Source organism: Cryptomeria japonica, chromosome 7, assembly GCF_030272615.1.
Source record: "Cryptomeria japonica chromosome 7, Sugi_1.0, whole genome shotgun sequence".
In the NCBI taxonomy this organism is placed as follows: domain Eukaryota; kingdom Viridiplantae; phylum Streptophyta; class Pinopsida; order Cupressales; family Cupressaceae; genus Cryptomeria; species Cryptomeria japonica.
The window spans coordinates 599,661,127-599,677,533 of record NC_081411.1 but is presented as its reverse complement, the minus strand read 5'-3'; the positions used below and the strand labels follow the sequence as shown (position 1 = coordinate 599,677,533).

General features: G+C 35.9%; 1 protein-coding gene across 3 annotated transcripts in view; it reads right to left on the bottom strand.

Annotated features, from left to right (window-relative positions):
• LOC131029663 (uncharacterized) overlaps nucleotides 1-16,407 on the bottom strand; it is a 99,647-nt gene that overhangs the window by 67,509 nt on the left and 15,731 nt on the right. For all 3 annotated transcript variants that reach the window (XM_057960252.2, XM_057960251.2, XM_057960253.2), the window contains exons 2-5: nucleotides 7,723-7,857; nucleotides 7,324-7,515; nucleotides 6,955-7,016; nucleotides 6,610-6,767 (exon numbers count right to left, since the gene is read on the bottom strand). In XM_057960252.2, the coding sequence (XP_057816235.1) occupies nucleotides 6,610-6,767; nucleotides 6,955-7,016; nucleotides 7,324-7,515; nucleotides 7,723-7,857 (547 nt within the window). The remainder of the gene's footprint in view (nucleotides 1-6,609; nucleotides 6,768-6,954; nucleotides 7,017-7,323; nucleotides 7,516-7,722; nucleotides 7,858-16,407) is intronic.

The window sequence follows — 16,407 nt, the reverse complement described above, 5'->3', positions numbered from 1 at the left end:
GTTAATTACTTGGATATTTTGGCACTTGGAAAGGATCTATTTGCATGAGATGACTTTATTTGATCTGTTTTACGAGCATTGAGGTTATTGGTCTTTGATTTTTTAACTTGAGAAGATATCATGGGATTTTCTATTCATCCGTCTGTTGTCATCTTGGCAAATAATAATTTTGAGTCTTGGCAAAACGACATCCTGACACATCTCAAGTGGCTTAATCTTTTGGCTTATTTGTATGGAATCGTACCAGAATCAACCACATTAGGGGGTTAGATCAATTTAGAATAACATTGTTGACTAGGTTTTAGAGTTGATTTGTTCTAGTGCTGATCCTGACATTGTGATGTATTGAACATTGATTGTCCCCACACACTTTGGACTCGACTTTGGGAGATCCATGGGGACCCTCATATCTCTCCATTCCCAAAGGATCCTATTGCTTGTCTCATTCCCCTTGTAGATGCAAATTACATACCCTTCAATGATGATGCTTTAGAGGAGCTTGAGTATATCATAGTTTTTGCATTTTCTAATGGATCAGAGGCTTGTTTCCCAATTCCTAGTCATGTTGAGACCCAATCTCTATCTTCTATTGTTCTTGATCAGCTTGGTATCACCAAATCTTTGGCCCCTATTAATTTAATGCAACAAGACATCCATCATCTTCCAAACATAGCTACTTAGCATTCGTATCTTGCAAACATATCATCTTTGTTTGTGGAGTCTCAAATTGGATTATCTTGAGGACATTCATCTCCTCTTTGTTGATAACCACATCATCGTTGTTAGCCAACCATCATCATCATCTTTGGAGCATGTTCTACATCAGTTTTCACATGTTTCTAACAACATCTCATTATGACATGTGGACATTTGAGTAATTTTTAGAGGCACACAAAAATTGGATTTAGATTTCTAATTTGTCCAATTTATGGGAATGACTTCTCCAATCACCAATGGATTTGTTTCTTCCTAAGGGGAGAAATGTTGTTTGCAATGAATCATGTTTTGTCTTTAGGCGTTCATAATTGGTATAGAAGCTTCTTTTTATGGGGGGATTCATATCCTCATTTTCTCTCTCTTATGGGGGGGACATTAATTTTACTTGTGTGATAGAAGCATTCCTTTGGGGGTCAAATCGATTCCTTATATCATTCTCTTACTTGTGCATTTATTTCTTTTTTCTCTCTTTCGAAGAGGGGATCTTCTCCATGTGGTTTTCTACTTTCTCTAATTATGAGAGATTTAATTTGTTTGCACATGGGTACCTCATTAAGCCTTCAAGTTGAGACCCATCCATGCATTTAATTTTTAGAGGGACACAAAAATTGGATTTAGATTTCTAATTTGTCCAATTTATGGGAATGACTACTCCAATCACCAATGGATTTGTTTCTTCCTAAGGGGAGAAATGTTGTTTGCAATGAATCATGTTTTGTCTTTAGGCGTTCATCATTGGTATAGAAGCTTCTTTTTTATGGGGGGATTCATATCCTCATTTTCTCTCTCTTATGGGGGGGACATTAATTTTACTTGTGTGATAGAAGCATTCCTTTGGGGCTCAAATCGAGTCCTTATATCCTTCTCTATTAGAATATTTAATTATATTTTAGTCACCTATATTTAGTTCCTTGTTTAATGGTCATTTAGCTTTTTAGTTAATTTGCTTTTAAGCTTTATTTAGCATTTAGCTTTTTCTTTTTAGTTAATTAGCTTTTAAGCTTAATTTACCGTTTAGCTCTTTAATCTTTTACTTTAACGTTATGTTCTAATTATAGAACATCGTCTTGTAACCTCTATATATACGTGTGTATATCGTTTGATGTAATTATCCGATTATTGAATCATTCATTCAATTTATTTTTCATGGTATCAGAGCGGGTCGACGGGGTTCTTTAAAGTTTGGTGAATTTTTTAATAAAAATTCACGGCCTTCTTTTTGGAATATTTTCCAGATTTTTTTTATTGTTTTTTAAATAAAAAAACGATTTTGCTTTTTTGAGACTTTTTGAGGATATCGAGTGTATCTGGTTCAAGGGCGAATTTCTTTGTGCTAAGCAACAGTTCATGTTTTTTTTAGGGTTCTGGAGATTTTCAGGCCTGCAACCTGGAGGTTTTTTTTTGCAGATTGAAAATTTTCCTAGGGTTTCTGCAATTCTTGACTAGGGTTTTGACCCTTCAGTTCAAGTCGAAATTTTATTCTGGTTGTAGATTCTTGATGGGTTTTTCGAGACCTCAATTGGGTCGTTGTCATATTTTTCTGGGTGCATCGTTTTTCATGCCTCAATTTTTGAGCCGTCAGATTTGCATTCTGTTTTCAGGTTCTTGGTGGGTTTTTCGAGAGATTTTTTGGGTTGGTCTCAGATTTTTCTGGGTGCCTTGTTTTCCGTGCCTTGAATTTTGTGCCAACGAATTTGCCTTGAAATTTAAAAAACAGTTCGTGATTTCTACTAATTCCGTAGACGTCTATTTTTATTTATTTTTAAATCAAAGGTATGTTTTTTTTTTCTGCCAATAATCTTTTCTGAATTTTGAGAGACAAAAAGGGCTTTTGCAGATTTTTATCGAAAAATCAGAGTTTTCCCTGCGAACTGTTCTGAGTTTTCAGAACATTAGTTTTCTGGGTCTTCCAGAATTTGCACCTTGGAATTCGTGCCAGAATTCTTCTCCAAAGGTTTCAGATTTATTGTGCAGCTACTTCTATTCTAATTTTGAATCGGATTCTTCTGTCTCATGCTTTCACTAGGTTGACCTTGTTCAATCTCTATTTTCGTAATCCGTGATGTTCGCATAAGATTTTGGTTATCTGGGTTTTACCGTTTTTTCCACAAAAATGATGTTTTGTAACCTCAGATTTCTAGGTTTTCACTAATTTTTCTTCAAAAATTGTTTGCTGGTTTTTACGATTTTTTCCTCAAAAATCATCTGTAATACGCGAAGTTCACGTGGGGTTTGTGATTCCAGAAGTTCTTTGGTTTTGATTGATTTTTCTCCTCAAAAATCGTGCTTTGTTGCAATCAGTTTGGGTCGCACCTGCCAAGGCAAACATCTGCAACCGTGGTATCTTGCAGTCTGTTTTGGAGTTGGTACTCTTTTGCAAAAGGGTTTGCTGATTTTTTCCTCAGAATCATTGTTTCAGGCTTCAGTAATTCGTGTGTGCCAGATCTCTAATTCGCATGTGAAGGCTACATTCGCTTGGATGGCTTTTTGTACTCTTGGTCATTTACATTCTGCAGATCCTGGGAGGGTCTCCGTAGCAGCAGATGGTCTTTTCATTTGTGATCAAAAGACCTGCAGTGTCTTTTGTAGGGTAGTTAGTAGATAGAATGACCATTAAGGGAGGGTATTAGAATATTTAATTATATTTTAGTCACCTATATTTAGTTCCTTGTTTAATGGTCATTTAGCTTTTTAGTTAATTAGCTTTTAAGCTTTATTTAGCATTTAGCTTTTAAGCTTAATTTAGCTTTCACGCTTAATTTAGCATTTAGCTCTTTAATCTTTTACTTTAACGTTATGTTCTAATTATAGAACATTGTCTTATAACCTCTATATATACGTGTGTATATCGTTCAATGTAATTATCCGATTATTGAATCATTCATTCAATTTATTTTTCATTCTCTTACTTGTGCATTTATTTCTTTTTTCTCTCTTTCGAAGAGGTTCTCTTCTCCATGTGGTTTTCTACTTTCTCTAGTTATGAGAGATTTAATTTGTTTGTACATGGGTACCTCATTAGGCCTTCTAGTTGAGACCCATCCATGCATCCATTCATTGCATTCCTCATTAGATTTTTAGCTTCTTCCCACGTTGATCTTAAGGGTGGGTGTTGGAGTAATTAGGTAATCACCTTAGCAATTAATTAATCAATCATTAATTACTTAGGTTCCTTAGTACTTTATTACACTTGAGCTAAAATTAGGAGTGCTTTTGGGGATGACTCCACAATGCAACGGTTAGCTACGAGCCTCCTACATGGGAGGTCTTGGGTTCGAGTCTACTCGAGGCCCATGTGTCCCACAAACAGATAATGGAGAGATAAGGTGATGCCTGGGCGTGGAAGACAGGATGGCACAAGGAGATATAAGGGTGTTATTGCCGAAAAAACATGAGAATAAGGCCCCTCAAAAATGTGGTCTCACTGGTTCATAGCTCCAGTAAAAAGTGAATACCACTTTGGCTGTGATTGATCAACTAATAAAAAAAAAATTAGGAGTCCTTTTCTATATTTAGATTGAGTTATATTTAAGTCATGTTGTCTCGTAGCATAGGATGATGGGGCTTGTCATGATCTAACTTAACCCTCACCTAAGGTTTCATCTAGGGTTTTATCCTTATGCTTTTATGAGCATTAATCCATTCATTCATTCATTCATTGTAATCTATCCAGGTTTGTTCATTCAATGCACATACGTTTGCTTTTTGGATCCATTGTCTTCTCAAGGTAGCATGAGCATAATCATGGCTTTTTCTCTTAAATTGTGATAGATGTTTTGGTTGCAAGCAATTTTTGGGAGTTGTGGGGTTCAGTATAAATTCCAACAATTATTACTTCCTCAAATGCATTATTTTGGAAATACGATCCCACTTGTGGTAATAAGTTTTTCATCTCTCTCTGCAACATTATATTCTTTGACAACATTGTATTATTAGCTTTCTCTCCGCTACACAGTTAATTCTCTCCATCTATGGTATTTGTAAATCTAGACTGAGGAAGTACCAACTCCTCTCTCAAATTGGGGTTTATGAATAATCTTAATATTTGTGGAAGTTTGCAGTTTGGGAATGCCAAAAGTCACAACCTGGAAACCCTAAACATGGAAACTCCTAGGCCTCAAGAGTTCAAAACTCTTTGGTTTTACAAGGTCAAGTCAGGTTCAATAGAGAAGACTCGGTAAGTAGATCTCAAAAATTGAGAAAATATTATCCACATTTCAAGATCTCTTGTCAGCATTGCCTTGCTCAAAGAAAGAATTTCTAGAGTTGAACAATTGCAAGTCTCCTCTAGTTGATGAGATCCAATGCATTGGATAACCTTAGGAGGTACCTAACAAAAATAAATGTGGATAAATTGGACATTCCTAACCAGCACAAGCACTAGAAGAAGAAGTGTAGACTTGGTTGGCTTTGCCATCTTTTGTGCTTAATTGATTAGACCACTTCATGCTGCTACAATCTAGATAATTGGGTTTGGTCTTGTACACCATATGTTCTCACCTTTCCCATCTCAGTAACTACGTGATCAAAAAGTGATAAGGACATTGTATTTTAGCTTTGATTCAATTGAAAATTTTCAAAAAAATAAATTGGGTTGGTTATTAAAAAATCAGTTTTCAAACTATTTGAACATGTCAAATTGCACACTTCAGCCTTGTTCAAACTCAAGATAACTGCTCAGTCATCCACAGACATTAAAAGATATTTTATATAATATGCCAAGTAATTCAATATGAACAAAAATCATTTATTGAGCATATGCTGAAATTTATTTGAATTTTCAATATTCACAATTGTGTTTGCATATAATTTTTTGTGCAACATGCCCTTGAGCATTGTATTATAATATAGATTGTATACAACCAAACTAATAATTGGTCTATTTGTGCACCAAACTTGAGCCAAGAAATTAGAATCAAATGGTATATCAATATCAGTTACTGAAAAATCAAAAGCACAGAACAAAAGATCTGCTAACCATGGTCATCCTAAACTTGATTGAATTTATATTTTGATACCCAAAATAGTTAAAACCGTGAATTTAAAGGTTTTGATAGAATGCCTAATAAAAAATGAAGATGGATCCCTCAATACCTTACCACAGGAAATGGTTTACGAAGAACTTAAAGCAAAACTAAGATTCAGATTTTTAAGCAGTACTCTCAACCTATACCATGATTGGCAAGGCAGAAACCCTTCTTTACAACATAAAGCACTTGTAATGATATTTAACATTGTCCAAAGACTTGGACCAAGAAAAGAAAGGGTTAACAACACACAGGGTATCAAGAATAATAGTAGACCAGCAAAGGCCAAAATACAATCGACGCCAAGAAAGAGGTTTTCTGACTATTCCTATGCTGTAAAGGCTTCATGTAAGGATAGTATGAGAAATTCCACCACAAACAAGAGAAGATGCCAATAAAGATCCACTGAATGTCCTTATCATGTCATAGTAATGAATATTTAATTAAAAACAAAGCTGAATACAAAATCATGGATCATGATCGATATTATAGCTGTAAATTTGTAAATACCAAATTAGATGTCTCCAGTTAGTTCTAGATATGCATGGTCAAGAAATTCACTAACCTAATCTCTATAGAAACAAACTACACAAACATAAGTGATGTCAAAAACAACATCAAAATGCAAGTTCTAATACAATACAATTACAAAATCAATTTAGGTGTATAATTTCAATGCGCAAATATGGAGAAGGGGATAACTATCTGTACTCAACTGCCATGAAAGTCACACCTACAAGATAATTGGGTAAAAATTAGAAATACATAGAAAGCCTGTCCAATAAACACATCTAACTATGTCTGAGATACTATTCGTCAAAGATAATTCCACCCTCTATCATAAAGCACAGCATTCCACTTTTACCTCTTGCAAATTTTTTGCGCTCAACTTCAACGGGTCTTACTTCTGCTTGTGCGCTCCCCCAAAACCTTTTAGCAAATGATGTTAATGTTGATACAGTGGCTGGCATGACCTTTGACAAAATTGCCCCCACTAAAGAATTATTCTTGTCCTCTGATAATCTATACACCAATTAAAAAGTTAACAAAAAGATAGGGCTTTAACTTCAGAATCAAGAAAACCTAAGACTGCTTAAGAATGAATTACTTAAATATCTTGACAATACAGCCAATAAATTCATGGACGGTGCACAGACATCAGAGTATATTCATCTTAACAGAGAAAGTAAAAAAATTAGCTAAGGCTCACCTGAAAGCTGCAAATGTTGCATCAGGCCCAACCGTAATTGCACAGTAATACCGCTGCCTTGACTGCCAAATCAACACAGAAGACAAATTGATGACTGAAAGAATATTAAAACACTCAAAATTTTGGTGACACTAAAACATGAAAACAAGAAAACATATTTGTCACAAAGGGAATCAGTGACTTATACATGTAGTTTAAGTTATAGCCACCTCCTAGAATGAAGCAAGCACAAATTAAGAAGAAAATGCTTGTATTTGATTTCTGACTACAACTACTTGCCATACAATGCTTCTCCCATGTTAAATGTGACCCAAGCAGAAGTTCAAATTATGGTATGTCTACCTTCTATATTTTTTTCAGAGTGTTTACCTGATCCTCCATTAATGGTGGAGACATAATGCCGGTGATTGCTCCATCTGTGCAAGTTCCGGACTTGGTCACACTCCACATCTGATACTTTATTTTTCCATGAAGGCCACCCGATACCTCAGTCTCATTTCTTGTCAATCTACTAGTATGTCCATGATACCCTGTTTCCTGAAGCCGCTTCTGTAACAAGGACTGTACAGCCATGTATATGGGAGAAATCCAGAATTTAACACGTTATAACTTGAAAGGAATTATCACTTACATAAATTTCAAATTTGTAATCCCTTAAATATCTCAAAAGGAATAGATGCAAGCATACACATAACACAAAGCATCATATTCATACAATTAAAGCAAAAAATAATCAAATGGTCATTTTTCTCACAAGTCAAAACAAACCTGTAAATCTGATGCATCAACACGCAGGATTGCAGCAGGAAAAATAATACAGAGCTCATTTGAATTTGCATGTTCTACTGGTCTATAACCATTTCCTTGAACTCGCAGTCTTACAATGGGACCTGGATGTAGCATCTAGAACAAGCAATCAAGATATTGTAATAAATAAATCTTGTTAGTAGTTTAAAAGCACAAAACAACATCTACACTAAAAATGTGTGTACACCAGGTGGCTACTTCAAATTAGTTTCAACATATAAGCACAACAACACAACCAAAAGAAAATCAGCCTTTATCTTTACTAAGATCATGTGACTTTAACTAGAGTTCTATATCTAGAGAGACAATACCAACTGCAACCTACGTCACTAGTTTGCCAAGAATTTAACCCGGGTCCTAGTCTGGTTTGAATCCGGTTCGAGGCCCCAGGCCGGTTCACTGTGGATCCAAACAATGTTCCGGTTACACCTTATGGGTTCAGCCCTACCGAACCCGAGACGAACTTCATCACCAATATGACGTGTCAGCTGAATATGGCACATATCTTTTTTTTCAGTTTGTTTTTTAATGCAAAAAGGTAAATTCACCCCCCAACCCTAAATTTTGCCATACAAAACATCTAAAAAGAAAAACCTATCTCATTTTGCTATTGTGAATGAAAAACAAAAAGATTTTGCCATTTTTATTTTTTTGTTTGCTATTGCATGAATAGAGTTGAAGATTGATAGTCGAATGCGCCAAGCTGGTTATTGTGATATTCCTACGCATTGTTGGTTTGTTGTCAGAGAGTTCAAAAGAGGTAGGTTTTTTAACAGTTTTTTCTTTTTGGTTTGTTTTGGATGTATTGTTTATTGAACTTGTGGTCTTAGGTATTAAAATAACAACTATTTCTATCTCTAGGAGCTAATCCCACTTCAAAATAGACCCACACTCTCCCCTTTGGAAATATGTTGAATTGGTACAATGTCTTCGAAGTGGCGAAGGTGTTACATTTGGATTTGTGATCATTGAAAAGCAAAATATTTGAGTTCAAACAGTAGAGAGAAAGTCCATTTGTGCTTTATCCCTAACCAAAGCATCACATATTGTCTCGACACACCCAACCCAAATGCTAAAGGCCTTCCAAAGGAACAAGACTTGGCATATATTGAAGAGAAAGCAAACACAAACCAAGCAGCAAGGAAAAAAGTTGCAACTCATCCTTTCCTAAAGACAAAGAAAGGATCGAAAGGGATGAAGGCCCCTTCGTTGCCTTTTCATCTTCAACCTATAGAGGGCCATCCATTTTGGTTCATACTTGAAGAACAACTAGTGACCTCTACATGAGATCAAAGGAACTGTTGGAAACGACATTTCACAATGAGTATAGTGAGATTCTTGATCAAGACATAGCTAGATGTGTCTATGAGAATGGATTGGAATTCAATGTTGTTTGCTCACCATATTGGCAAAAAATGGTGAAATTAATTAATGAGACTCCAAAGGGGTACAAGGGCCCAAGTTATAAAAAAATGTGTACTACCTTATTGGACAAAGAGGTGAAATATGTAGAGGACTCCTTGAAGCTTGTAAAGGATTCATGGGTTGAAACAGGGGTGTCCATCATATTTGATGGATGGAAAGATGTAAAAAATTGCCCATTGATCAATGTTATTGAATATTGCAGTGTTTGCTAAAGTGAGATTGTTTTTGAAAGTAGTGGATTGTGAAGAAGAGGCGAAGGATGGTGCATTTATTGCTAACATTCTTTGCCAAGCCATTGAAGAAGTGATCCCTTGAAATGTTGTGCAAGTTATAATATAGACAATGCCAAAAATTGTAGGGCTGTTGGGTTATTGGTTGAGGAGTGTTATGAACACATTTTTTGGACGCCTTGTGCTATCCACTCCCGCAAACTAATGCTACAAAAAATTGGCACCAAAATTGAATAGATCAAACAAGCGTATGTTGAGGTCAAAGAGATCCAAATGTTTTGTCACCAACCACCATATGTCACAAGGCATACTTAGAACATTATCAAGATTGGATCTATTGAAGGTAAGTTATATAATAAATATGTTTTACTTTAGTAAACTCCTTATTTTTATTTTTGTAATTTTTTTTTAACTTTTATTTTGAAATAGGTTGAGATCCGTTTTGCCTCCAAAACAATTATGTTGAGATGACTTCTAAAGGTTCGTGAGGCACTATCTAACATGGTAATCAGCACATGTTGGTCCATATGGAGGCAATCTAACACAACAAGAGCAGCAAAGGTTATGCAAATGATCCTATACGACATTTGGTGGGATCGTGCTAAGTTTCTCCCCAATTTCATTAAGCTCATATTGAACATGACCCATTATACTAACATAGATAAACCTTGTTTGGGTGAGGTTTATAATGGCATCAACTCAATGATTGAGAAGATGAAAGTTATCATAAATTTGCAAGATCCTGAAGAAAAATTCTTCAAAGAACAAAACCAGATCATGGTAGAGAGATGGAACAAAATGACCACTTTGTTGCATCTTCTTGCCTTTGCATTGAGTCCCAAATATTATAGCTCTAAGCTCCTTTTCGTTGGCACAAAATTTCCCCCGTATAGAGATCCTAAAGTTGCTCAAGGGTACAAGGCAGCACTTCACAGACTCTTCGGTAATTGTGACATGTGGGATGCAATGAGGGTTTAGTTCATGGGTTTCACAAGCACAAGCGATTGTTGTCATGATGCTCTTTGAGACAAGTATATGGTCGATGGTCATAGTTGGTTGTACTTCCATGGAGAATCATGCATGCACTTGCAGCCTCTTGTGATCAAAACTTTATTGCAAGTTTTATTAAAAAAATCTTATCTTTTAAGTTTAATTTATATTTTAATTTTATCATTTAAATTATTAAATTTTACAAGTCTTAACTCTCTAATTTTGTCTTGTCTTCATCTAAGTGGAATTGGAAACCCCTTCATCCACTCAATAAAGTGCAATAGACTACACTCAAAAAAGATGGAGGATTTGATGTTTGTGCATTCAAAATTGGAGCTCCTTACACAAAAAAGAAGTGTCTACAAAGAAGGGGGATATTGAGCCAAAGCATATTGACTTGGATGCTTCCACTTCCCACTTCGCAGCACTTGAAGTTGATGATGACTATGAGCCACCTAGTTAGTGAGCATGAAAGTGCTAGTGCCAATGCCAGTGCCAGTGCCAGTGCCAGTGCCAGTGCCAGTGATCAATGATGGCTGATTGTTGACACTTGACATTATTATTTTTTAACTTTAATATATATCATGATAGTCGAGATTGACTAATATTTGACTATTAATATGCTAGTGTATTTTGAACTTGATTACTGTTGCAAATATGTAAATATTTCTGATTTTTATATTTTTTGTATCAACGAACCCAAAACAAACCCAACCCAAAAAAAACATTTGCCCAAACCTAAGGACCAAACCATCAAACATGAACCCAAACTGGTAGCTTAGATTATAACCATTTATGGATAATGGAGAAAAAAAGAAAGAAAATGGTTTAAAAATTGTCTTGAGTGCCTTCATTATATATAGCGTGATAGTATTATATATAGTGTGATAGTGGTTGTGGCTAGTTATATATAACAACTTCAAATTGTAACTGCTAAAACTAGTGCTTGCCTTCTTGTTGAACACACCTTAGGAATGAGAGGGGGGAGAAGGGGGAGGGTAAATCGGTCTAGACCAAATACTTAAACTTTATTGTACAATTCACTATCAATTTAACCTTAACCTTATCAGCAGTAATGAAAGATAAAACAATGAATCACCATGCACAAGTGAACACTAGATATACATGGAAAAACCATAGTGAGAGTTAACTCACAATGTATGAAAAAATTACAATATTGTTTTAAGCTCACTACCAAGGAAGCGAACTACTCCCTGAAGGACTTGCAAGATAAGATGCACTATCCCAAGGCAAGATACAAAGGACTTGCAGGCTATGATACACTGCCTCAAGGCAAGATACAAAACTTGTTGAGAAGACTCATTCCCTGCAAGCAAGGTACATGAACATATAAATCAGAATGAATAGGCCTTCAACAACACAGCTTCTGGCAATCTCCAAGTATGAAGCTGTCCTTGAGTTTCTGTCTCAAGCAACCAGCTTCACAACAATCACCACAAACTTCCTCTGTCATAAATTTGAATCATTGACTCTACAAATGATATAATCATGCAAGCGCAGTATTCACATTGATCCACACCATCAAAATTAATTTGATCTTCTATGTATACTATCTTCTTCATTGCAAACATCAACTAGGTTGGCCAAAGAAGAGGACACAAAGAAGTCCTATCAAGCCGGCCACCAAAACATAATTGTGGTGAAAGCGGTCCAATCCAAGAGATAGAGAGGACCTAAAGCATCATATCACTTCTTTCTAAGCAATTTAGAACAATTCACATGTCATCACACATCCTCCAAGGTTGGCATCAAGGTAACATATGGATAAACCAAGCAACACATCACTAGTCGGCCCAAAACACATCTTCCAGATGAACAAGCCCAATGCAGATCCCCACACGTCAAGGTAGGAAACAAAATCAATGCAATACAATCTTCAAAGCAAGCGGAGACACCCAAGGATTCACCACAAGCAAAATAACAACTTATGTTAGTTGAACCACAGTAGTTACCTTGAACCACATATTCTAGTCATACTGCACCATCAAACAGACCATCTAGCATTATGCAGAGCACACCAGGACATTCCTTGAACATCCAACAACATTCTCAAATCCTTCTTTCTTCTTTCCACATCAAGATCATACTGGAATAACACAACCGATACAAAGCACTTCATTCCAAAGAACCAATCATACATAGAACCATAGTTTGAAAACTCGGCTAAGACTCGTGAGTCCATTGGCTCCCGAGTCAACTCGCCACGAACTCGCGAGTTGCATCCTGTCGAGTCGCCCAAAAATCACCCGAGTTTTTGCAAAGGACTTGCGCGAGTCCTAGGGTCGGACTCGCAAGTCCCAACCTAGGACTCTTGAACTTGCCTGGAAATGGCCAAATGGCTAAAAAGGACATTTTTTTGGTTTTTTTTTCATTTCTTTCTGCTGTTTGGTGCCCAAAATAGGTCTGCAGGTGTCCATTTTTTCATATTTTGGTTCAAATTCATCCATTTTCAATCATCCAAAAAAAAAATCGGGGGCATTGCCCTTGAACCCCCACTTCTGACTCGCGAGAAAACACAAGTGCGTTTTCCCACACCCCTTCTATCATTGGGTTTCTAGTATCTAACACCTTGTATAACTTATCATTGCTACCCCTCAAACCCATTAGGGTCTCCACTCCCAAACTCCCACTAGTTATTGAGTATGAATTATGAAATTTCAAATATTAAGTGTTTGAAGATCATATGACGTGCAATGTTTGAATTATGACCAACTTATAGTCAAAATAGGCTTTTATGTTCTCTAAAAGCATTAATTTCTTTTTGTTTTCAACTTTTTTGTAATACTACGATTTTTTTTTGCCAAGTCTGTGTTGGGTCCTAAGTCCGAGTCCTATTTTGGGTTGTTGGGTCCACACTGAGTCCGTGTTTTCAAACTTTGCACAGAACAACATAATCACTACTTGCAGACTACACCAGCTTTTGAAAGTTGAACTGAGACACAACATAGACATCATAAACATGTCCTCCAAGCCACAACACCTGAAACATCAATACAAAGAAATGCATAGCATTTTCCAGACCAATTTTGACAGACAACCAAACTGTCAACCAACTAGAGCCACCAACCATATCAGCTGCAACACCAAGGACCTGAAAAGATAGGAGTGCAATGTACATAGAGCATAAACGTTATGTTCAAGTTTGCAAGACCATATTATCAAATGCAGAGGAATGTGGAGCATTCTTCCAGATAGACATCAATATATACTTTTGCATCAACTTGCCTTATCAAACTTCCAAGGATAAAAATATCCCAGAAACATCATTTTCTCACTCAGTACAACATCTTCATTCTTTTGTCGTGCATCTAATCCTCATCTTAATATCTTAGGCTATCTAATCCATATCAGCCATCTTTTCCATTAGTCGCATTGTCAACATCATCAACAATATCAACACATCATACTAAGTGTAGACATCAAACACCAAGAAGGTGGACATCCATAGACCATCTACAACCAATATCTATTTGTTCTCTATATCTATCTCTTCATACCAATCATACAAATCATAATGACAACAACTAACAATTAGTTGCCAACAATCTCCTCATACATTGACAAACATATAGCTTCATCATCACAACCTCAATTACAGCAGCAATTCTCTATCCAAGCAATCAAAAAATCATCAATGACAACAACAATCAAGGACATCATATATTGTTAGACATCAAGTTAACATCAATGACAACACATATTGCCAACAGTTTTGTCTTGCCTTATTTGTTCGCATGCTAACAAACACCAAGAGGTATGTCACATATGTTACATTAACTATTTTTGTAGTTCAATGTCCAACCTTCTAAACTTAAGTATTGACAACAAATTTCAATGTTTCCTAAGATTGTATAAATAATTAGCCTAGCAGTAAAAGCTACATAACTATTATTCTTACTCAATAGTAAATTGTTCGATAACATTTATTTTAAATCTTCCTCAACGATCGGTGCTTTTACTCATTCCAACTTCAATAGTTTTGATAAAAATGATTATGCGACTAGACATGCTCAGTAATGGTCATCTTAAACCTAAAAAGTTGTTGTTTCAAACTAAGATATGCAATTTGTGCTTTTGATCCAAATAGCTTATTGAGTTCATTGCTATGTTGCTGGTTTGGGTTTGGTTTGGGGTTCAAGGTTTGCTGATTTTTTTCCCAGGGTTTCAATATGGCTGGGTTTGGCCATACTTAGGTGTTGTTGTGTAGCTAGGTCGGATCCCTTCTAGGGCCGACATAGTACACAAAATGCCAAGTGGCCTGTCAGCCTTGGCATTTGGATATCTCAGTTGTTGAGTCTAATTTGGGGCAAGCCCTATTTGGGCGAACCACTTGTGTGTAACTTGTAATTAAGTTAAATGTAACTCGCAACTAAGGGAGACTCATATGTAACTTGTAATATATAGGTTTGACCCTATCCTTGGCACCAAAAGTATATGGCTGACTTGAGGTCTATTAGGAGGTATTGATTCATATATATGCAAGGTCATGATTGCATCAATAGATATGAATTTAATAACATGAAGGACATGTAGCGTGCTTAGGGGTGATGATAAGAGCTTATCGTCTATGGTTGGGAAGGCAATAGATCTGATGTTTGCCTATGGTTAACGAGCACTACCATAAAATCAACATTAGGTTTTTAGTATTGTATGCACTATTTTGCTACTTTTTTTATCTTTTTTTTTTTAAATTAGCTTTCCATAGAAATTTGGAATTGGGGATTTGGGGATGGTAGGGGTAGTGATCCAAATAATACATAATATTTGAAAATTAATAAAAAAAGTAGTATAAAAAATTGAAATTTATCATTAACTATTAATTAATAAATATAAACAACAATATAAACTAACAAATGAAATTATATATATATATATGAATACACAGTTAATATAAATTTAATATTAATTCTAAGATAAAGTTCGCCTTTTGTGCAATCATTTTGATAAAGTTGTGTTTAGCCATTGCTTTTGGGAATGTACTATTGTTGTTGAAACTTTGGCTAACGTAGGGATCGACCAATTTCCCTTCTCTGCCAAGCTCAACAATGATACATATGAGTAGAATTTAGTACACTTGTTGGAGAAGGAACGCACCCATAGAGAAGATACAAGATTACCCTGAGTTTCGGAGATGAGGGGACGTGATTTCGGGATGCCAACTTTTCAAGCTAATTTTGGGGACGGCCAGGGGATGACAAAGATGATGGCTATTAAAAAAATAGGGAAAATTAAAATATATAGGGAAATTTAAATTATTCATATGAAAATATGGATAAAGCATGCACATATACATTATAGAACCTTAACATATAGGAGCTAGAAGAATTCTTATGCCAAATTTGTGTTGAATTGAGAGTCAAAGTCAAATTGCTAAGACTTGATAGTCAGAGGGACATCCCCTAGGCATCCCCTGTTCCCTGGACATCTCAAGATGGGGATGCCTGAAAAAAAACCAAGGGATGTGTCCCTGGGTAACTCTAAAAAAATATCATTGTTCTAAACTTTTAATATCCTCCATAACTTAGTCTAAGTAGAAGTAATCATAGCTTTGGATGGGATTTGACTTTGTTCGAAAACCCTTTAAGTGAAAATAATGGTCTTCATGTATTTTTCTACACCAAAATATATGTTGCACCCTTCACTTGTGCGTCTCCAAGTTTGTGTCTCTTGCATTGCTCCCTTTCGATGCAACATTTGTGGTTTTGCCTTGTATTGTGGGCTTTCCCCTATGCCAAGACTCTAGATTTCAGCTAGTCCAATTTGCTTCAGGTACAATGAAGCAGGGTTTTTCAGCCATAGATTTCCCTTATAGCACCATGGTCTCTTATTGCTGCTTAAGGAAAACATTTAGCATTACAAACATTTTGACTCTCCATTTTATGAAGGATGTGTTGGATGAAGAGGGGCTTAAAATTTGGAAGCTGCAGCAATCAAACTTTGTCGTGGGTTAAGGAATCAGAGGTTCTCCATACCTACCTCA